This window comes from Prionailurus viverrinus, chromosome B3, assembly GCF_022837055.1.
Source record: "Prionailurus viverrinus isolate Anna chromosome B3, UM_Priviv_1.0, whole genome shotgun sequence".
Lineage (NCBI taxonomy): Eukaryota > Metazoa > Chordata > Mammalia > Carnivora > Felidae > Prionailurus > Prionailurus viverrinus.
This window is the reverse complement of record NC_062566.1, coordinates 14,917,180-14,940,857: the sequence shown is the minus strand read 5'-3', so window position 1 is coordinate 14,940,857 and position 23,678 is coordinate 14,917,180. Positions and strand designations below refer to the sequence as shown.

Here is a 23,678-nt window from a genome sequence, read left to right as displayed (position 1 = left end):
GGTGGATTTGTTGTTCTTTCTTTACAATCTCAGGAGGCTGATGGAAAGAAAAACCAAAGAATTTGGATTTGGATGTCTTTTAAGACCTCCCTGCTGGAAATTAAGGAATTAATGGAACTGCTTGGTTTTTGTCCCAGTAAACTTGAACGGGCATGCTGAGTGTCCTGAATAGTAAATAATACATTCTGGCTAAATGCTTTGTCCAAAGCAGGCCAACGTTTTTCAATCATCCTGCGCCTGGACGGCAGTTCTGTCGAGTGTGGACCCAGTCTCTGGTCTGGGGTAGCCCCAGCTATGTTCTCCTTCTACTTTTCTGTGGTTCTTCCACATTCACATGTCTCATCTCCCCCAGAGCAAGGGCAGACTCTGGGGATGGTTAGCGTGGAGGGAGCTGACACTGGGGACCGGGCCACATACTAGGACCTCTTTCTACTTCTCCGGGCCCCTCCTCATGTGACCAGGTTATAGCACTGTTCATAATTGCAAGTTGGAAACAACCTAAATGCCCGCCAATAGGGGACTGTTAAATGATTCAACGTCTCTCTGCTGTAGGGATGGGAAGGTCATCGAGATGCCTTGCTAATGGAAGAAGCAAGGTTCAGAAGGTGTAGCAGGTGTGTTGATAAAGGGGACAGGACAAAATATATATGCTCATATCTGCTTGGTAAAGAATAAAATGCTTCTGGAAGGGTACATAAGAAACAAGTAATGGGGTCACTTGTGATGAGAAAGATGGTGGCCAGGGGACAGGGCTAGAGGAAGACTTCCACCATATTCCCTTTTATACTTTTGGATTTTTAGCTATTCATATTCATTCATATTTATTACTTATTCAGAAACATAAACCCAAAGCCCCAAGTATCCCATTTTTTTAATGTTTTTTTCTTTGAGTATACAACCTTCCCCTTTTTTTCATTAAACTTAGATTTCTTCTCAAATTGTATATGTGAGGGTCACCTGCGTGGCTCAGTCGGTTAAGCATCCAACTTCGGCTCAGGTCGTGATCTCACAGTTTGTAGATTCAAGCCCCTGTGCTGCCAGCTCAGAGCCTGGAGCCTGCTTTGGATTCGGTGTGTCTCTCTCTCTCTCAAAAATAAATAAACATTAAAAAACAAATTTTTAATTATATATCTGAAAGGTAACATATGCTGTGGCTTAAAAACAAAACAGAACAAAAATCCGACAGTCCCTAAGGGAATACAGTAAAAATGAAGTCTCTTTCTTATTCCTGAATTGCAGCCTCCCCTCCTACCATCCCAAGGCAGCTCCTCCTGCTGGTTTCTTAATATTTTTTTTTCCTTTCAGTTTTATTGAGATATGACTGGCACTCAGCATTGTAGAAGTTTATGATGTACAGGGGTACCTGGGTGGCTCATTCGGTTAAGGGTCTGACATGATCTTGCACAATGAATTCAAGCCCAGCATCGGCTCTCTGCTGTCAGCACAGAGCCCTCTGCGGAAACTCTGTCCCCCTCTCTCTCATTGCCCCTCCGCCCCCCAAATGAATAAACATTAAAAAAAAGAAAAGAAACTATTTTTTAAAAAAATTTTTATGTTTATTTACTTCTGAGACAGAGACAGAGCATGAGTGGGGGAGGGGCAGAGAGAATCAGAAGCAGGCTCCAGGCTCCGAGCTGTCAACACAGAGCCCGATGCAGGGCTTGAACTCACAAATCGTGGGATCATGACCTGAGCCAAAGTTTGTCGCTCAACCGACTGAGCCACCCAGCCTTCCCGAAAAGAAACTATTTTAAAAAAAGAAGAAGAAGTTTATGATGTATAGCATAATGACCTGACTTACCTAGATTGTGTGTAGTTACCACAATAAGTGAGTCAATATCCATTGTCTCATACACACACACACACACACACACACAGAAAAAAAATGATTTTTCTCCTTGTGCTGAGAACTTTGAGGATCTACTGTCTTGGTTTCTTTGAATTCCTCCTGCTCACCCTCCCTCCACTGGGTGCTTGCTGATCCTGAGCTCAGAGCAGCCTCTTTTGTTTGTCCTACCAAAGCCATATCTGAAAATACGAGTCTAATTTTAGTGGTGAGGGCTTTCGTGGGTGTTTTGGGAGACACGATACAGGGCGGAAACAGGTCTTGACTCAAATGACAGCTTACAGAGCCTTTTTCCCTGTCGTGTGGTCCTCGTGCTCCCCCTTAATCGGTTCCTCACCCTGCAGTTAACATGCCCGGCTCCTCTGTGGCTTTGAAATCTGGCTCTAATTTGGTCTTCAGAAGTTGAGAACGGATGACAGTTCATAATCAGGGACTGTGTTTTCTGCACCTGCACCCGGGTGAAGTGCTTCTCATGGTGTTAGGGAAATGGTCACGGAGTGTCTAAAAGAACCAGGCCCTTTGGAAGTCCATGTACTGGGAAATAGCTCAGGAATATTTTTGCAAATTCAAGGACCTGCATCCTCTAGCCCTGGCCAGGCCGGGAAAGGCCCAGGTGATGTGGGGCCTGACTTGGAACAGCTTGAGGGCGGCAGGCTTTCAGGGCCTGGGACCTTGGTTGGCTAGAGTGTGGCTCTGCTGCGTTGTATAACTGAATCAAAATCAGACACCATTTAGAAGATCACAATAAGGGGCGCCTGGGTGGCTCAGTCCATTAAGTCTGCTCAGGTCATGATCTCACCGTTGATGGGGTTGAACCCCATGTCGGGCTCTGTGCGGACACCTCAGAGCCTAGAGCCTGCTTCAGATTCTGTGTTTCCCTCTCTCTCTGCCCCTCCCCTGCTTGCACTCTGTCTCTCTCTCAAAAATAATTAAACATTAAAAAATTTAAAAAAAGGGGGGGGGTACAGCACAGTAAGTTATAAGTGTGGCCTGGTATTTGCAGGCCAGTCCTGCCTCTGTCCTCCTAGGACAGTATGGGTTTTAGCCCACAGGCTTCTGGGGTATGTGGACAAGCAGGAGCCCATGTTGTAGAATTTAGGGAGTCCAAGGGATTCCTGGAACTGGAATAAAAGATAAAGTTATACCAGCAGAGCTGACCATCTGGCAAAAATAGTGTATAGACAGATATCTAAAGACAGATGGCCTGCCATTCAGAGGAAAGAAGTGGAATAGTGTGAACAGAAGCAACAATAAAAACACAAATCACTTAGGGACTAATCAGAGCAATAATTGCCGTCACCTAAAGCATTCCAATTGCCAAGAAACCCAATGATAGAAAATGAAGAGGAAGCCAGAGATTTTTCCCAGCTGACACAGACGCGAAGCTGGCAAAGACACTGTCCCTAGCTTGGGTCACCGTGGCCTGTCATGAGGGTTCATTGAGGTGGCTCACAGCTGCATGGTTGCTGGGGTGGAGAGGCAGTGAGTCCTTCAGCATGAGCAGTGTGTCCCCTGCTGGCCACATTGGACCTTGGCCTCTCATTTGCACAAGAATAACAGCAATGACCTCCTCAATATGGTCTCACCTCCCTGAATGCTGGGAACACACAGTTAGGAAGGGAAGCTCAGACGCGTGGTGCATGTAGCTGGGCCAGCCCCAGGCATATCTAACTTGGCTTCTACTGTGTTTTATAAGATCAGGGATTTCACCTACAAATTGCAGGCCAGATTTCCACTTCTCTGTACCCCTGGGAAGACCTAGCAGCATGGGCCATCATTTCCACATGGAAGTAGACGGTGGGGTCCCCACCCCTGTTCACTCATAGCTGGGCACACTGCCCTTACCCCTCCTCCCCAAGCTTCTCAATTCCCCATGCACAATCCAGCCTCTGTGCCATTCATCCTGGCTTTTTTTTTTTTAAGTTTATTTACTTTGAGAAAGAGAAGAGAGAGAAAGTGCACAAGCATGAGCAGGGGAGGGGCAGAGAGAGAGAATCCCAAGCAGGCTCCACACTGCCAGCACAGAGCCTGAAGTGGGGGTTGAACTTACGAACCGAGAGATTGTGACCCAAGCCGAAATCAAGAGGTAGATGCCCAACTGACTGAACCACCCAGGTGCCCCCATCCTGCCATTTTTGAGGCCATCCTCTCTACACCCAGCATCTGGGGACATTTGGGTTTGCACTGCTATTCCCACCCTACCACACTTCCCACCCACCTTGGCGGGCTACATAGGAAGGATCCCAAGACCAATCTTCGTGTGATCCAGGGTCAAGGATGCAAATAGCAGGACTCCTCGGTATATGGAATCCAGCTTTCACATTTGGAAGCAAATGGGAAAAGGCTCAGGGCCAGGCCCCAGGTCCACCCACTGGATAGTCCAAGAGGGCAAGGAAGCCAATCAGCAGAGCCATGGTGAGACTGGGGGACAGAGTACATGGCCTGGGCAGTCGGCACATCCTTGGTTCTCCGGTGACTAGATGGTGGGTGAAGAGCCCCCCAGGAGGAGCCCTGCGCCTGGCTCTTCTGTGAGTGATGGCGGCCTTGGGCCAGGTGCCTCAAGGACTTTCTGAGGGAGGTTTCATGGCTGTCCGGTAACTCTGGGCTTGGTGTCTTCCAGGGAAACTGAAAGAATGGAGCCTCATCTTGTACGGCACAGCGGAACACCCATACAACACTTTCATTTCCCATCAGTCTCGCTCTCGGATGCTGGAGCTTTCGACCCCGGAGCTGGAGCCACCCAAGGCCGCTCTGTCACCGCCCCAGGCCGAGGTTCCTGAGGACGAAGAAGACTACACAGGTAATGAACCCGAAGCCGAGGGAGATGGCAAACCTCAGCGAGTTTTGGTTTTCCACTGTTGGCTCTTAAAACGTGGGGCTATACCTGGCAAAGGCGGGGATTGTGATGGTAGGTCTTCCTCCCTTCCTGGAAGTTGTAATAATGATGGCAATTTACACCCACACAGCTCCTTCCACCCACGGCTCTCCTAATATCTTACAGACCAGTAAGTATGCTTCGAACCAGTAAGTATTCTCCAACCTTACAAGGCTGGGAAACAGAAGGTTCTATATGCCCAACCAGAACTGGGACTTGCCTCCTGGTTAATGATCCCCCTCCTGGGGCACCCACTTATTTCAGAGTCCCTCGTCTCATGCCTCAACCTCCTGACCCTCTCAAATCCATCCACTTTCTGTCCCTATGGCCAGAATGTGGGAAGGACGAGGGTCGAAATGGGCCCAGAAAGGTTGGGTTGAATGAGCATAGCCAGATAGCCAGGAGAGGAACTTACAGTGCTGGTCTTGACTGGCCTTGAGAGCTGGGATGAAGACTCCAGGAGAGAGTCTTAGCTCTGAATGTCAGTAGATAACTGATGCCACTGGAAGGGACTTAAGAATCTCACAGGAGAGGCACCTGGGTGGCTCCGTCGGTTGAGCATCCGACTCTTGATCTTAGCTCAGGTCTTGATCTCAGGGTCATGAGTTCAAGCCATGCATTGGTGTGGAGCCTACTTAAACAACAACAAAAAAATCTCACAGAAAGTAAAGATGCCTCGTGCAAATGCTTCTTCTCCAGACATACCATTGCTGGGAGGTGGGAGGTGCCCCTGGCTCTGGACCTCCAGCACCCTCGTGGAGGGAGCAGCCTGGAGAGGGCTTCGGCATATCTAGCCTCTGGGATGGGCGCAGTCATGATTAGCACATTAGGTAGAAAGCTGTTCCTTTCCCTCTGCACTAACCCACAGTGATTTGTGAGAAGCTGAGTGTTTCTGGTTGGGCATATTTTGCTTAGCTAAATATTACAGCTGTTTGATAAATGATGGGTGATATCTAAGGATATTGATGTTTTGAATTATCTAATAGCTTCTGAAAAAAGAAAAGTAACAAAATGGAGAATTCCACTGATACATATCAAGCATAAATTACGGTTGATTCCATTTTAAATTTCTTCTACCATTCCTTTAAAATGGAGCATTGAATTATGTATGGATTAATCTGCTCTGTTTCCCCCTGCGATTTATAAACGGTGGCAAGATTCAGTAATTATTAATAAAGGACTGATTTTTTTTTTCCTTAAAATCTGCTACTGACTCTACCCTTACACTGTCCTGGAATCTCACAATATGACTGCCCTGTAGCCCAAGTCACTTAGTCTTTCCCAAGTATGGCCTAGATGGATAGAGGATGTCTCTGTGGGAATGGAAAGTGTTCCTGACTCTCGGGGAAGGTCCCTACAATCTTGGGGCAAGTGGGATGGGCAGGCCAGTAACAGCAGGTAGAGACAGAGATGGGGAGAGAGCAAGAGTGGGGTGATGTGGAGGGCAATGGGAGAGGAGGGGAAAAGGAGGAAGAGGAGCAGGGGAGGAGGAAGCAGCCATGTTAGATTCCATAGTCAAGGGGCGCCTGGGTGGCTCAGTGGGTTAAGTGTCTGACTCTCAGCTTCAGCTTAGATCATGATCTCACAATTTCATGATTTCAAGCCCCTCATCGGGCTGTGTGCTCACAGTGCAGAGTCTGCTTGGGATTCTCTGTCTCTCCCTCTCTCTCTACCCCTCTCCCACTCATGTTGTCTCTGCCTGTCTCAAATACATAAACTTAAAAAAGATCTTTTTTAATATATAAAAAATAAAAAAGATTCCACTTTCAAGGGCTTGTCCATGCCTCTTCCAGAAGCTCAGTCACAGATAAGCCTCAGGGCAGAAACTCAGGGAAAGAGACAGGGTGAAGGGAAGGGTGATTTTGAGGTAGGCCCATGATTATTATCAGCTTTCTGCAGTTTTAGCACAGAGGTGCAACAGGTTGAAGCAGGGATTTTCCGGGGTGGTTATACTAGGAAGAAGGTTCTTAAGAATTTGGAGAACTGGCATGGGCAGAGGTGCACAGGGGTGATGAGTGCAGCCTGGTGGTACTCCACCTGGGCCCTGTGCGCCAGAGAGCAGTTACCGCGTCAGGAAGGGGTAGAGAGGTCTGATGAAACAGTGGTCCCAGGGGCCAGCAGCAGGGGGCACAGGACAGCACTGCGTCCAAGGTAGTGGTGGAGTCTGGGGTCCCCAAAGTAAAAGAGTATGTGGAAATCCAACTTAGAGAGGAGGGCTTGGAGATCGGGGGGCTGGTGAGTCCAGCAGGAAGTGGGGGGCAGTAGCCACATGGGCTGGGTGAGGTACCAGGGAAACAGGGGTCGATGGCCTACCTGCTGGGACAGAGCCGCCTGGTGGCTGAGGAGCAGCGGGAGGTCCCTGGAGAGCAAGCACCAGACATGGCAGAGAGCAAGGCTGCCCCAGTGACCCACCTAGGATGCTTGGTTGAAGAGCAGGCCCAGGGCTGGGCCCCACCTCAGAGGTGGATTCAGCAGGTCTGGGGATGCTCAGTGGCTGTCCTGGGTGATTCCAGGTAGTTTGATGATGATGGCAGGACATAGGGTGGTGCTCAGGCTGCTATGAGAGAGTGGCCTCCAAGGAAGGACAGAATGTCATGAGGATGAAGGGAAGCTAAGGTCAGTGCGGGACAGTGTGGTCAGCCCCACGGGACTGAGGGAAGCCAAGAGCCCATGCAGCCTTTGCCTGGATGCATTCCAGGACAGCTCAACAGGCACAGGGGAATTGATTCGCAGGACACGTGGCATGTCCAGTGCAGGACATTGTCAGGTCATGGACTTTGGGCACATTAGCACTCACCCAGCAGAATAGAGCCATCAGGGAAGAGACCAGACCTGCAGTGAAAGTGGTCTGTTATTCTCTTCCGTACCTCTCGTCTGCAGTCAGCCACCTTTGTCCCTGCCACTCCACTTCATGTCTGCTGGTGTGCCAGTGACATGCCAGCACACTCTTCCTGGACAGCATGAACGGCAGGGGAAAGATCGTGATACTTAGGCAGTCCTCCTAAGTATCTAAGTGTCTTCAGAAACTGGTCTAAGCGTCTTATGACAAAGGCCATTGAGAATTCCCAAGTTGCTTTCTAACATTTGTTTGTGGGGTTTTTTTTTAAGTTAATTTATTTATTTTGAGAGAGAGAGAGAGGAAGAGAGAGAGAGAGAGAGCACTTGCAAGCATACAAGCAGGGGAGAGGCAGGGGCGGGGTGGGGTGGGGGGAGAGAGAATACCAAGCAGGCTCTGCAGATGCTTACCCAACTGAGCCACCCAGGTGCCCCTGTTTGTGGGTTGTTGTTTTTTTAATCCTGGATTTTCTCCACAAAAGATTTAAGGTAGAGATTTCAAATAAGCCTCTGTCATTCTAACACCCAGTAGGTGGGAGTTGGCAGACTGTCAGCACATGAATCACACTCCCCCTTGTATCTGGAACCTTGGGAAATGACACAGGATGGCAGTGGGTCTTTGAAGAATTTTCATGCTAATTGAGGAAAGAGGAAAAACAAATACAAATGGCAACAAAAATAACATATGCTTACCCAGAGAATGTGTTACAGCTGTACCAGAACACACACACACACACACACACACACACACACACAATCTTAGGAGTGATGGAGTAAGCAGGATAAGTGGTAAATCTACCAACCAGGTAGATTTAATCCAAGAACTATTCATCGAGAGGCGAATTTTGACATTGGGCTTTTGGAGACAACTCAAGTAGACAGCTGTAGGAGAGGTGCTTACAGACGCTCATCTAAGCGTCCTGCCTTGGACAATATCTTACCACGCTCTTCACTGGGGCTGGACACGGCTGGTTAGCCAGATGCCCTGTTAGGGGGACCCCAGCCTTGTGTGGAGCTCCCTCGGGGTTATTAACTAACTTCTCCACCACAAAGAGGCCCCAGGAGGGAGGAGGAAGGTGAAGTCCACATGCCATGAACCAGGCCTTCTCCCAAGGCTATCCCTCTCTTGGTACATCCTAGACTGTTCTGTTTGTGGATGGTGAGGTTACCTGCACTTTCCCAATTTCCACCCATATTTCTTTCATCCATTCTCTCACCCTTCAGCTTCTCAGCAAATATTTAGTTGGCACCTGCCCTATGCCAGACACCTTTCTAGGTGCTGGGAATATAGCAATAAACACCCTAGTCCAGATCCAGCCTCTTGAAGCTTCTGTCTCCCGTGCTGGGAGAGAGTAGGGAAATTGGTCTGTCTCTTCCCTGTCCCCCCCCAAACCTCCTTAAGATTGAAGAAACTGTTTACTTTATCAAGTAAGACAGACCTCCCGCCTCCATTGGCCTTGGGGAGAAACCACTACAGAAGGCAGATGGTCCTCATGGTGGTGTATCCTGAGGCCCCCACAGCTCAGGCTGGGTGGAAGGTCAGAGCCCAGTGGCCAAACTCATAGGTGTCTTCTGCACAGTGGGTAATTGAAAAACAATGTGCCAGGAAGCAAGGATTTGCTTGGAAATCTGGAAATGTCCCGGAATGAGGTGGACAAGAATCAAATCAAATGAGAACTGACTGCAAAATAGCCCGACAGTCTGGAGCTGGGGAAGGGGGCGGGGTGAGGGTAGCCTCCATGATAAGCTTTGTGCATGTCAGGCCATGCACTAGAACTCTACCCGCAGCAGAGCCCTCCCCAGCCCAGACCAGTGCATTCCCAGCGACAAGCTCAGCTTTGAAAGGGGTTCACAGTGGGACCCACAATGAAAACTTTGGAAATATCAACAACAGTAAACCTTCAGGGAGGGAAGCAAAATAAACCGGGTCTAACACTAGGAAGGTCCACAGGCCCTTTAAGGACGAATGAAGAGGGCTTTGTGTACCTCAGCAAAGACCCATTGTGGGCAACAGAGAATGGGGACTTTTGTCTGTGCCTGCATCCCCATGAAACGCTGGTGGCCAGCAAATCACCTCTTCTTTGCTTCTGAACTCACTCCCCACCCCTTCCAACAACTCAAACCTTACAGAAGGCTTTTTTCTTCTAAAGACTCCAAAGCCTTTGTAATACCCCACTGGCCACCTCCCCACATGGGGCAGTTTTCTGGAACCATTGCCCAGAGTAGGAGGGTGAGGGACGAGGCGGGCAGGCGGTCCCACCATAGTGCTGGTCTTCAGTATGATGTGGTCATGTTCTTCAGGCTAGGTGAAGGGGACATCTGTGGACCTGCCCCACCCTGGCCTGAGGGCACTAGACATTTCTAACTGGGCTCATCTGTGTGGCCCACCTGCAGGGCAGACCACCTGCAAGAGTGAGGCTTGCTAGAGTCCACTGAGCTCCCTACATTTCTCTCCAACACTTTTCCAACAACACACAGGCCCCCAGAGTCAGAATTTGGGGATGGCAGGGGACTTGGAGGAGAGGGAGGGAAGCAGAAAGGTTTGCAGAGAAAGGCCCAGCCCAAACCAGGCCCATCCAGGGGCAGCCCCACCCAGACCAGCTCCACCCAGGGACAGCCCTGCCCAGGAACAGCCCAGCCCAGCTCAGCCCTGCCCCGGGACAGCCCCACACAGCGGTCCTGGGCTTGCAGATCCATCCTATTCCCACCAGTGCATGTAGTGAATCGTCTCTCCCATCCTTTCCATGATCCTCACCGCTTGGCAGCAGTTTCCCTGATGCCTTTGATGCCCCATATTGCCTTGCTTTGTCCTTCACGTCAGGAATCTAGAGAGATGGCTGGTGCCAACATCATGACCCTGTTGCAGAGGAATGCCCCGAAGAAGGCACCACCAGCCTCTCTCTTGGTATCTCACAGTGCTCGTCTTTTTGTGGGTCTGGGTCCCCACCTACCACTGGCTGTTTTCCTTCTCAGGCTGCCCCATTTGAGAGCTAGGCTCAGCTCTCAGCCGTAGCCAGGTTGCCATGGGGGTGGGCACTCTGTCCAGCTGAGGTCCTGCCGTCCAGCCCCAGCAGATCCACCACTCTCTAGGGAAGCTAATCCCGACCCACCTAGGCTGTGACAACCTGACTCAGGGTCTTAGGGGACTGCATTTGGTTGACAAAGCATCTCTCTGGGTGAAAGGAAATGCTTATGTCTTTAAGGTGTGTGCCATCCGGAGTGTGGTGACAAAGGCTGTGATGGCCCCAATGCAGACCAGTGCTTGAACTGTGTCCACTTCAGCCTGGGGAGTGCCAAGACCAGCAGGTAATGGGCTGGGACTTCTGATCACATGTCCTGGAGTTCCTCGGCATACCGCTAAGGTGACCTGATTCAAGCTGTCTCAGCCCCCGGCAGCCTAGTACCCTACTTATGAATCAATGTAAAACCCCAAAAAGGAAATTGCATTGAGGTTTACTGCTTTGGAATTTCATACATATTAGTAACTTCTGGTCCTCATCACAAAGTAATTCATGAAATCAGAAGCTGTGTCATTGTAGTATCTGTGCTTATAAACCGTTTTGTACCCATTTTGTTAAACAAAGATTGGTCAGACTGAGCATCCCAAGACTGACCACTTGGGAACTATAGACAAATGCCATGTTAGAGGCCAGCACTGTTCTGAAAGTCAGCCCTGTGGGCCGCACCTGGAGAGCTCCCAGCCCCAGGTGTCCAGTCAGCGGTGCAACCACACAAGGTGGGACACATGGCCACCAGGGGCCCCAGCAATGGTGCAGCCATGCAGGGCTGCGGGCGTGTCTCTCCTGGTGTGCTTGAGCTCCCAGACACAGCCACACGTGCCCTGCACAGTACACAGGCAGCCAGCCTGATGCCTTTATGCACTGTCCAGTGAGTCTAGCTCTCGAAGGGCACCATCGGTGACATTCTGGCAGAGCTCAAAATTCCAAAAGTTGAATACCATCATCCAGGTGCCACTGAGACTTTGAAACAAAGGATTCCTGGGTTCTTGTCCAAGTCCTGGATCCTCTCCTGGGTACTTAGGAATCTCTCAGCTGTGTTCACCAGGATGATGGGCATTAATGGTTTAACCTTCACCCCCAGGCCTTGGCTCCCTGGGAGTTTTGCTAAGCTGGAGGTGCAGAGGAGTGGCTGGGATTTACCCCCCAGCTAGCTATCCTGCCTCACAGGACCTGGCGGTGCTGCAGGCTCCAAGGGCCATGCGGGGCTGAGTTGCAAAGGCCCTCTGTGGCTTCTGCTCCCACAGGAAATGCGTGAACACATGCCCTCCAGGCTACTTTGGGGACACAGCAGCGAGACGCTGTCGCCGCTGCTACAAGGGGTGTGAGACCTGCTCGGGCAGGAGCCCAACCCAGTGCCTGTCCTGCCGCCGTGGGTTCTATCACCATCAGGAGATGAACACCTGTGTGACATTCTGTCCTGCCGGATTTTATGCTGATGAAAGTAAGTGCATGTCTGTGTGCGTAGAAGTGATGAGTCAGTCCCTCTCCCCCTCCCCTCACCCCCGCTCAGGGCTGGGGTCCCTTCTCCTGGGAGAATTTTCCCAGGGCCCAGCACCAGCTTATGGACTGGGTAGTCAAAATTGGGGGAAAGCCCCTCCTCGGAAGAACTGCTGAGCTGAAATCAGGATTCAAGTTTGGGCAGAAGGTTTTCAGTCCTCCAAAAACCCAGAGGAGCCTACTGGCCAGTGTTAATTGGGCCCAGAAGAAACGGGTTAGTCTTGGTGGCCCATTTTACAGGTAGTGACCACACCTCTAAGAGGTGGGTGTGCTCTCCTGGTCTTGAGGATGGGGAAACAAAGCTGAGAGGTGGCAAAACGCTCACAGCTAGTAATGGCATAGGTGGAACTTGAACTCAGCAGTGAGTGGGGGTGCTCTCCTGGTCTTGCAGATGGGTGGGGGGGATCTGGGGCTCGTGACCCATGCCAGTGTGTCACCAACTCACCTTGCCCCAGAAGAGACAAAAGACAGGGTCTGGGTTAAATTGATGGAGGATAGTCCTTAAGTTCAAAGAAGCTACTGTTTTGACATTGGCAATTTGCAGGTGGAAGCCTTCCCACAGAGGCCCTTGCCAGGCAGGAGGGTTCATTGATCCAGCCTGTGACGGCATTAGTGTTCCTCCTATGGAGAAGGAGCCAGGAAATCTTTAAAGACAAATAAAGCCATCGAATAACCAGAATCTCTTTAGAGGAAAAACAAATAGTCTTGCAAGATGTGTTTCACAGTCTTTACAAACACCTGCCCTGGGCTGCCAGCCAGACCTGCTTTCAGGGTGGAGTTTCCTTCATCCCCACCCTGCTTCCAAGACAAGAATCAGCCACGCTTACTGACCCAGCATCTCCCCTGAACACCTGCTGCTGCTGCGCGTGCACGCGTGCGTGCATGCGTGTGTGTGTGTCTGAGTGAGTGTGTAATACCACGTGCGGGGCCCTGAGGAGGAGGCACAGAGGGCAGCAAGCAGTGTCCAGGCACAATGCCAGGTGGCGTTGATGAGATGCCAGAGGGAAAGACCAGATAATAACTTAGGGAAAAGCACATGGGAGTCATGGAGACCCAGCGTTTCCCCAGGAGGTGGGATGGGCATCGTAGATTTATTTCTTGGTGTACGTAACTGCCAAGTTTCAATAAAGTCCCCTGTGAAGGCACCAGCAGGGCTCCCAGGCCTCTTCAGGCTCCATCCTGTCACTTTCTTATATATATACATAGATGATATAGATATAGACATAGATATAGATATAGATATAGATATATAAAGACTGGCACCTGATTAATCTCAAGCTTGGTCAGCCAGGAACTGGCTCTAGTCCTTGTTGAAATAAACAGAAGCAGACGATGTCTCCTCTGCCAAGGGCCCACTCCAAAGCCTCAGAATGGTGTAAGGACTTTAATTTACTCCAGAAAGGAGAGGTGAGAGGCCTCTGATCCCACACCTGGGCTGCCCTGGCTATTTTATCACTCCATCATCCCTCCTGGAAGCTGACACCGGTGACGAGCTATGCCAGCAACCCTGCTTTGAAATGCCAGAGTCCTCTTTGCCCAGATTCGATTCACATCTATTTTTCTCCTTCTCTTCTCCTCATTTTTCTCCAGGTCAGAAAAATTGCCTTAAATGCCACCCAAGCTGTAGGAAGTGTGTTGATGAACCAGAGAAATGTACTGTCTGTAAAGAAGGATTCAGGTAAAATCCTCCCTTCAAACCTGAAGAATGGCAAAGGGTTTATGCTGTTTTTTGTTTTCTTGGTTTACCAAGTTTGGGCAACTTTTTCCGAAAAGCAGAGGCCCAAAGCCTTTCAGGGTGAAGATTCTGAGTCTGTAGAAATCAGAATTCCACTTGGAGATTGATGTTTAAAATAGGAAGTTAGAAGACAGTCAAGGTAAAATCTCTATCCTTTATGCTGCACTGGGGAACTGATAAACACAGGAATCAATGCTACCGTAAAAAGCAGGGTTGGCTGCTGGAAAGGTGAGATTCTAACAGAGTTCCCGTTTTTAGGCACCAGTAACACCACCTACTCCCCCCGTGTCCCTCCTGTCCAAGTGAGGGGAGGTGGGGCATTGGGAAGCCCAGCCTACCTCCTCTCCATCCTCTGCCTTCTCTCTCTTCTTTTCCAGCTCAGATACCTCCTTCCAGCTCTGGGAGCTTGCTGCCTGGGAATGCTCTTTAGATTCCTGGTGTTCTCTGTCCCACCAAGCTCAGTACACATCTGCTTTAAAAACCTTTTACTGGGTTAAGGATTTTTATTAGAATACTTGGGAATGTTTGTGTAGCCCATTTAATGCAACTAAATTGCATTTAATGCAAAAGCAAATATATATTACCTGTTCCTCTAAGTTACCGTTTAGAGCTTAGGAAACGTTCTATTTGAAACTACCTTCTCTGAACGTTGCCATAGTCCAGGGACTAGAGCCAGGGTCTACATGTTAAGGAAGAAATGGAAGGGTCAGTGAGAGCAGCGCTCCCCACCCCCCTACCCGCACCCCTGTTGCAGTGTGAGCAAGGAAATTCCCAGGATTCTTGTTAAAATGCAGATCCTGGGGGTTCCTGGGTGGCTCAACCAGTTAAGCATCCCACCCTTGATTTCAGCTCAGGTCGTGATCTCACAGTTTGTGACATCGAGCCCTGCATTGGACTCTGCGCCAACAGCTCAGAGCCCGCTTGGGATTCTGTCTCCCTCTCTGCCCCTCCTCCCCAGCCCTCTCTCTCACAACTAAATAAAAGCATTTTTTTAAAAATGCAGACCCTGGTCCAGCAGCTCTGGGCAGGCTCCCAAATGATGAGATGCTGCTGGTCCAGGTGAGAATGGCCCGTGCATGGTGAGGTACCAGAGGGTCTGCAGCCCCCCTACCCCACCCCAGCCTCCCTTCCACCCAGTTCCAGCCAGGGCTGGAATTCACCAGTAGAGGTGGAATGCCTTTGGAGGAGGTTGTGATGAAAACCTTTAACAAGCGCTGTTCCAGGTGTTTTCACCAATATTGCCTCATTTAAATCCTCACAGCAATCTGTGACCGTGATATTACTGTTCCCATTTACTCACTGGGGAGAGAAACTGTTTCCCCAGGGAGCGTGATGTCGCTGCTTTCCTGAGGTTCCCCTGAGCCCTCCCTTCTCTGCCAGCTCAGAGAGAAGAAGATCAGGAGAGAAGAGGGCCCACCGCCCAAGCACCCAGGAGTCTGGGAAAAGAAAAGGAAGCAGGACCCATCAGAGTCACACATCACGCCTGTGGTCATTTAAACCCATTAGGCGGACAAGGCAGGATCAACAGTTAAAGGATGATGTGGTCAAGGAAGTAGGTCCCCAAGGGGAAAGGAGGCATTGAGCTGATGGCCACAGCAGGTGGCCTGGGACGGGCAGCTGTGATGACACCTTTCACCTGGGCTCCCAAACCCCAGTCTGGTGACTTCAGGTGTCGGGAGCAGGGGGGGGCTCTGTGGTTCCAACTCACTGTAGCCTGTTTCCCACCCCGGAAGCACTGGTGAGTCCCAGGGAGCTGGTTTCTGTGTCGTGTGGGTCCAGTGGGAGAAAGGAGGTCAGCTGCTCAGGTCAGGAATAGTGTCACAGACAGAAAATGCCTGTCAGGCAGAAGCCACACAGCCGGACGCAGCGGTTCCAGCCACGACAAGCATTCAGAGAGACACAGAAACTCGGAAAACATCGTCAGCCATAATCCACAGAAAGCTTCCTTTTATTGCCCAATATCCTTTTAAGCTGTGGCTTCAAATCATCGCTGTCACGTTAAAGCAGTGAGAACAGCCGAGCCGCTGACGCGCAGCCATCCATCTCTTTAGGGGGATAAACGCAGGAAGGGTTCGAGGGGGAACATCAGTTATCGAAGACTTGATTTAACTGCCAGTCTCGGTGGCCCCGGAGCCATGATGAGGAGGAGCCCTGGGCGGGCAGCCACCATCGATGAGAAGAGGCTTACGGACCCACCGACCTCTCCCCACTAAACACAGGATTCTCTGGATCTTGCAGACACACTTTCCGTGTGTCTAGTGGCAGACAGCTTACAACATGTGCCTCCAACGCTGTAATCTTGCACGCGGAAGCAATCACCGTAGCAGACACACCCCTGTGTGCCAGATACCATTGCAGTGATTCACTAGTATTTGCTCACTGAGTCCTCAAAACAACCTTACAATGCGGGAGCCGTGATTGTCCCAGCGGACAGGAAAGGAGACAGGTGCAGAGAGGTTAGCCGGCTGGCCTGGGACCAGGGTTGCACAGCTAGGAAGTTCCAGAGGCAGGATCCTGGAGTGGGCAGTCCAGCCCCAGAGACCACTCTAGAATCCACACACTCGGCTGCATGGGCAAGAGAGGTGAGGGCAGGCGCCCACCAGGTGAGACAGGAAGGCAGGAACCACGTCAGGCAGGGCATGTGAGGCTCCAGGAGTGAATTTTATTTCAAGGTCATTGTGAAGCACCGAAGGTTTCAAGCAAGGCAGAGGCAGCAGTGGGTCCAGCTTTTGGGATCTGTCCTGCCACTGCCACCCCAGCTCACACATCATAAATGCTAACACTTTGCCGAAGGCTTGGGCCAGCCAGCCTGCCACCAGGGGTAACCTACACGTGCTCCATTTCTCCTCTTGAGGTTTGATTTAGAGTTTGATTAATGTCAATGAAAAGAAGTCATCACAGCCCAAGAGAGCCTGAGAACTTGGCCTCCTGCACCAGGACCAAGTCCACAGGGATCTGAGAATGAAGCCTGGGGCTGCTGGCCACCTGGGCACAGAGGCTTTGCTCCCAGGGCCAGGGCATCCCTTCCTGGGGCCCTCCAGCTGGCCGCAGGACTCCTTTTCCTGCTTTCATTAGCTTGGAACCTCAAGTGACACAAAGAGCAACTTCCTTTGCCTTTCATGAAAGGCAATTAAGGGCAAATCATAATTTAAAAAAATTTTTTTATGTTTATTTATTTTTGAGAGATAGAGAGGGAGCATAAGCAGGGGAGGGGCAGAGAGAGGGAAACACAGAGTCCAAAGCAGGCTCCAGGCTCTGAGCTGTCAGCACAGAGCCCAATGTGGGGCTCAAACCCACAAACTGTGAGATCATGACCTGAACCAAAGGACGCTCAACTGACTGAGCCACCCAGGCACCCCAGGGGCAAATCATAATTTGATTAGAATTTTGAAAGAGATATGAAAACATGGCTTTTTTTTTTTTCCAACAGCTTTGCACGGGGCAGCTGCATTCCAGACTGTGAGCCGGGCACCTACTTTGATTCCGAGCTGATCAAATGTGGGGAGTGCCATCACAGCTGCCAAACCTGCGTGGGTGAGTTCATCGCCTGCAGAGGCATTGGCTTCATGACGCCAGACACTTGGAACCTGGGTCACTGACTGTAGGCCAATGGTCTTGAAGCTCAGGAAGGCCCTGGGGGGCGGGGGGGAGGGAGCAAGGGGAGGGAGTGTGGGATTCATGGGGAACAGACTTTCATGGGGAACAGACTTTCAGTCTGGGAAGATGAAAAAGTTTTGGAGATAGATGGTGGGGGTGGTTGCATGACCATGTGAATATATATCTTTTTAATTTTTAAAATGGTTATTCATTTTTGAGAGAGAGAGAGAGAGAGACAGAGCGTGAGCAGGGGAAGGGCAAAGAGAGAGGGAGACCCAGAATCTGAAGCAGGCTCCAGGCTCTGAGCTGTCAGCACAGAGCCTGAATCAGGGCTCGAACTCGTGAGCTGAGCCGTGAGATCATGACCTGAGCCAAAGTCGAATGCTTAAACCGACTGAGCCACCCAGGCGCCCCCTGTATTTAATGCCCCTGAACCGGACACTTAAAACTGGTTATACGGTCCATTTTATGTGATGTTCCTTTCATCACAATTTTACAAATTCAAAGTAAGGAAAAACCATAAGGCCTCACTTTCCATGAGCAGTCTGGGCTTCCCTGCATTAGAAGCACAGCCAGGCAGCGGATGCTGTCAGCTGCGTAGGGAAGCTAATCGCTCCCGCGGAAAAGGCACTGCCTGAGACACAAGCTATAAAGATGCAGAGAGACGGGGGCTGATTGTGGTGGTAAAGGGAAGAAGGCGTTTTAAAACACAGCCTTCTTTTTTGTACCCATCTTTAGTTCACTTCGAACATTTTATTCAAAGAGGAAAGACTTCTATAAACAATTTTATGTGTATTATAATTCCCCACGAAGATGATAGCACAGATGTCTTCCAGGCACAGTTTTTACGCACAACAGCAGAGAACGCGCTCATTTTATTGGGTTTCCGGTGACAGAGTTATTCGCCCTAGACGGTGAAGTGCATTGTGAGTTTGTGGGCTCAGATACATTTCGGGAACAGTCTTCTCCTCTTGACTCACCTTCCCTACCCGGCACCTGACAGGGACAGCACAGCCGTCGCCATATGGCCATGTGAGCCCCGGGTGGCCACGGCTGTGCTTTCCGGGAGTGGACGTGCCAGAGAAAGCAGGGCTGTGGCCAAGGCCGGAGCCCCCACAATCCTGCAAGAGATGTGCCTTCCCAGGACACGTCCCTCCTGGGACAAACCCCAAAGGAGCGAGAGCTCGACGTTTGGAAGCCTTCTCAGCCGCTGACAGCTGAGCTCTTTTTTCTAGCCATTTGCCCGGTTAATTTTTTGCTGTCATTTTTATTCTTTGTTTCTTTGTCTCCTTGTTTAGCCCAGGTTGATTAAGGAGCATCACCGATGTTCCTTATTTAAATTTCATAGCTGCTCAAATCCATAAAATTCGGATATGTGCCTTTACAACGCTTTAGATTTCAATAATTCAATTTACTTTTCTTTCTCCGTATCCCCAGACTGCCGGTTGGCAAACTGCTTGATGAAGTTGCTCCCTAGTTTTCTCCTCTCAACCCAGTGATTCCTCTGTCACTTCGGGCACGTCACTCTATGAAGTCTGAGGCCATCTGGGGGGGTCTTCCTTCCTCCATGTGCCTGCCTGCCTGGGTTCTTTCTAGGCTCCTGAGATGCATGCATCCACTCCCTGGCAGCTGCTGGGGAGAGGACCCCGTTTCTCTGCTCTGAGTTGCCTGGAGGATTTTTTGTTCCGTGTCAAATGTGAGTCTGTGTCAGAAATAGCTGTTCTCAGCTGCCAGCTCCCCACGCCCTTGAGGCCCAGGCCCACCTCTCCTTCCCATCCCTGCTCCCACTCAGTGGTTGCTGCTGCTCCTCTCCTGGATGTGGGCCTGGGCATGGTCATGGGCAGGGTTGTGGTCAGACACAAGTGCAGGGTGAGGCACGGTGGCCTCTGTCCCCACCCTGGGCTGGCAGTGCCTCAGGGCATTTGATGGGCCACTGGATGGGAACAAACCTCTTGCCCATTCCCAGTCCAGACACCCAGAGTCTTGGCACAGAGGCATGTGACCCCTTGGGGTTGCCCAACAGCTGTGGGTTGGTGCAGGGGACCCGTGGGACAGGGAGGTGCCTGGCTGAACTTGTCCCCGGCTGGGACTTGACACACTGGTCAGCACTGGGCAGCTGGTAGAACATATGCGAGACGAGTTGAAGGGTGGTGCCCCAGGTCCCCGTGAGAGTCGGCCCTCACCCACTGTAGCCTCCTCAGGCCTCTAACTAACGGAGAGAGGCTCGAAATTGCAGATAAAAAGCACCATGACAGCTGGAGAGAGAGATTGCAGAAGCAAGAAAAGCACTTTATATCTTAGTACCCTTAATGGCACATTTCTCCTGCATTTTGAACAAGGACTCCGTGTGTTCACTTTGTGGTAGGGCCCCACATGTGACGGATTGGGTCTCGTATAAGCAAACCCCATTTTGCTATTATTGTTATGATCTGTGGGTGCTTTTCAAGCATCTGAGGCCTGCAAAGACTGGTGACTTAATGGGATCCTTAAGAGACTTCTGGTTATAAAGTTCATAGTTTGTACTAATTGTGAAAATAGTTTGTCCTGAAAATGTGTGTTTAACCAGCTTCTTTTATTGCAGCAAAATATCCATAACATAAAATTTACCGTCTTAACCATTTTTAAGTGAACACTTCAGTGGCATTAAGTACAGTCACATTGTACCTTACCACCATCCGTCTCCAGAACTTTCCCATCTAACCCAGCTGGGTGTTTCACCAGCTTTGAAGTTTAGCAAATTGGACATTAAACTAAGTACACTTGACCCTTGAACAATATAGGTTTGAACTGCACAGGTCCACTTGTACTTTGATTTTTTTTCAATACATACAGTACAGTAAATATACTTTGTCTTCTTTATGATTTTCTTAACATTTTCTTTTCTGTAGCTGACTTTATGGTAAGAATATGGCATATAATACATGTAACATACAAAATGTATGTTGACTGAGTGTTTGTGTTATCAGAAAGGCTTCTGGGGACGTCTAGGTGGCTCAGTTGGGTAAGCGTCCGACTCTTGATTTCAGCTCAGGTCATGAGCTTTTGGTTTGTGAGATTGAGCCCCGCATTGGGCTCTGTGCCGAATGTGGAACCTGCTTAAGACTCTCTCCCTTTCCCTCTGCCCCTTCCTAACTTATGTGCATGCACATACACGCATGTGCTCTCTCTCTGTCTCTCAAAAAAATAAAATAAAATAAAAAAGAGGGGCTCCTGGGTGGCTCAGTCAGTTGGGCGTCCAACTTCAGCTCAGGTCATGATCTCACAGTCCGTGGGTTCGAGCCCCACATCAGGCTCTGTGCTGACAGCTCAGAGCCTGGAGCCTGCTTTGGATTCTGTGTCTCCCTCTCTCTGTGCCCCTCCCCTGCTCATGCTCTGTCTCTCTCTGTCTCAAAAATAAATAAAAACATTTAAAAAATTTTAAAAAAAGAAAAAGAAAGACTTCTGGTCAATAGTAGACTACTAATAGTTAAGTTTTAGGAGAATCAAAATCCACATTTGGGGGAATGTGGATTTTCAACTTTGTGGGAGATTGGCGCCCCAGCCCCTATGTTCGTCAAGGGTCAAGTGTACAAATATGAATGGGTGTTCTTTTGCACCACAGAAGCTCTTTAGGCATTAAGGACCCTAATGGCTGAGACAGAACAATGTGGGTAACAGGGTTCAGCAGAGGAGGCCCAAAGGGGACAGCCACAAGGACCACACAGCTCTGGAGGCCCAGGGCTTTCCAAGGGCCAAGTGGCCAATGCCAGATGCTCCCTGGAGATACATGATGGAGGGGTGGCCAAAGCACAAGACCAGTCTTCCATCTGGAATGACATAAACTGGGCAGGAACCCTACATGTTTGTGGGGCATTGCAGCGAAGGAAAGAGGACATCCCATGTGGAGACTACAAGTGGGTGGGCCGTTGCTCATTATGGAGGCCCAGTGACCCCAAAGGGTTCCTGCTTCTGCCTCCCACTCACAATCCTGAATGAGCTCAGAATTTCCTTCCAGGTTGCAAGCTGTGGTTCTGAGAGATGGAACCAGCTACCAGAGCACCAAGCCTTGGGGCTGGTGGAACCACCCTGCATACCCCTGTCTTCAAGGGGGTCTTCCCTTGACAAGGCCAAGAGGCCCCCTCTTAGTCCAGATGCTACTCCGGGAAGAGGGCCAGACATTACTGCTTTAGCTGCCAGGCCTCCATCTAAGACCACAGTGAAATTAAAGGAAGATGTTTAATAAGGGACTGTGATCACCATAAACATCTGAGATGACTTCTTTCCCGTGTTCAACCCCCTAAGCTATCAGCCAGGGGCCACCTCGCTGCCTCTCTCTGATGTCCCATCAGGTGCTCCTCAGGGACATTTGGCACAGAGTAGGCTCCAGCCTGCTTGACGTTCAGTGGATGAATGAACAAATGGACAGGCAGACAGGCGGACACATGGACAGGTGGAGAGGTGAACAGCACTCTTTCTTCGTTCTAGACCAAAGTTTGCTGCAGGCTGATGAGTCCAAGCTGAGCTGAAGATTCTCCCTCCTGACTCTTGGTCCTTCATTCTGAGCTTTTGTCTCTTCAGGCCTCCATCCCCCACTCTATAAGCCCTTAGTTGTTTGTTCTCTGTGGTTGAAAATGTCCTGGTTGTCCACACCAAATACCTGTCAACACCATCCCCTGAAAATCTCTTCCTTCACTTTTCCCACATCTTACATGCTGTTCTGTCCAAAAGAAATACACAAGCCACAAATGGGAGCCGCTGAACCAATTTTAAATTTCCTAGAGAAACAGGCAAAAATAAGTATAATAACATCTTATTTAACCCACTGTGTCTAAAATACTATCATCTCAACATATAATCAACATTGAAAAATGAACAAGGACTTTCTTATTCTGTTTTTATGCGAAGTGTTTGGAATCCAGTGTGTCTGTATTTTGCACTTGCAGTATGTCTCAGTTTGGTCCAGCCACATTTCAAGCGCTCCAAGCCACACGTGGCTACCTCTAGCAAAAAGAAGTGGGACCAAGGCTTGTTGGCAAGGAAGCATTTGGAATGGTGGCCATCAAACACGGGACGGGCAGTGGGAGGGGTGCTGGGCCTGGCTCATGCCTCCATGTCCCTCCCTGGGTGCAGGGAGGCCCGGTGCAGACACAGGGTGGGCACTTGGGAAACCTGGCTGTGGTGGTGGACAGGGGCATCCAAACAAGACCCCAGATCCCCAGGGCACCGCGGCAGACCTGGAACATGGTAATAGGCAGGCATCCCTGACATCTGCTTCTGTCCCTGCACTCCTCAGGGCCCAGCAGAGAAGAATGTATTCACTGTGCAGCAAACTTCCACTTCCAAGACTGGAAATGTGTGCCAGCCTGTGGTGAAGGTTTCTACCCAGAGGAGATGCCAGGCTTGCCCCACAAAGTGTGCCGAAGGTACGCAATTCTTTCAGTCTTCCTGGCTCAGACCAAGATTGCTAGGGAATGGCGTTGCCTGGGGCAGCAAGGGAGGAGCCGGAGGGCCAAGTCTGGTGGCCTCTTCCCTGGGCCTGGGGGAGGGTGCCACATCACACAGCTGCAGAGGATGTGGGAGCTACGGTGGGGGTGCCAGACCCCATTTACAGAGGAGGGACCCCCTGTGGTTGGCGATTGCCAAGGTCACAAGTTCGTTGGTGGCTTTCATTCCTTGGTTCATTTAACAAGTGTCTGTTGTGTGCCAGGCACTCTAGCTGGGAGGGGGCAGGAAGCAGGATAACAAGGTGCCTGCCTGGCGGTACTCACATCACTACAGCAGACTCCATGGGAGCAACTCCCTGCTACAGTCCAAGATGCACCCATGCTGGTAGTAACGAAGGAATCCATGTGTTGGGGATTTCTTTCATTTTAAATTAGAGAAAATTTAGGTCCAGACAATGTCCTCATTCTAAAACCACTTGCCATGCAGTCAATGAACATATACTGTAACCCTTCTCATTCTCCTGTGTGTCCGCACGGTGTGCCATTCTTATTTGGTGGCTTCCAACCCAGTCTGGTTCTTTCTCTTTGTCATTGGACATGGGCCATGAAAGAAGTTTGCTTGGGTATCCTCTTGTCTTGCTGCTGAATAGTTACTGCCTTACACCAGGACTCCATAACCTAGATCCCAGGACAGGCAGGGCAGCCGATAATGAGGTGTTGGAAGGTGGCCTTGCTGATAATGATGGTGGGGGTGGGGGAGGGGCCTCCTTCTGAAACAGCCTCAAAACAAGGGAGCCTTGGGGGCCCCTGTTAGAGCAGCCCTGTCTTCCAGGTCACAGCTGAACCCACT

The 23,678-nt window shown here is 50.2% G+C and overlaps 1 protein-coding gene across 2 annotated transcripts in view; it reads left to right on the top strand.

The window, feature by feature from the left end:
* PCSK6 (proprotein convertase subtilisin/kexin type 6) overlaps window positions 1-23,678 on the top strand; it is a 190,904-nt gene that overhangs the window by 160,251 nt on the left and 6,975 nt on the right. Inside the window, exons 14-20 of one of the 2 annotated variants that reach the window (XM_047864229.1) lie at window positions 4,467-4,646; window positions 4,813-4,851; window positions 10,760-10,862; window positions 11,821-12,017; window positions 13,664-13,751; window positions 17,239-17,342; window positions 22,678-22,807. In XM_047864229.1, the coding sequence (XP_047720185.1) occupies window positions 4,467-4,646; window positions 4,813-4,851; window positions 10,760-10,862; window positions 11,821-12,017; window positions 13,664-13,751; window positions 17,239-17,342; window positions 22,678-22,807 (841 nt within the window). The remainder of the gene's footprint in view (window positions 1-4,466; window positions 4,647-4,812; window positions 4,852-10,759; window positions 10,863-11,820; window positions 12,018-13,663; window positions 13,752-17,238; window positions 17,343-22,677; window positions 22,808-23,678) is intronic. The other variant, XM_047864230.1, reaches the window with a different exon arrangement.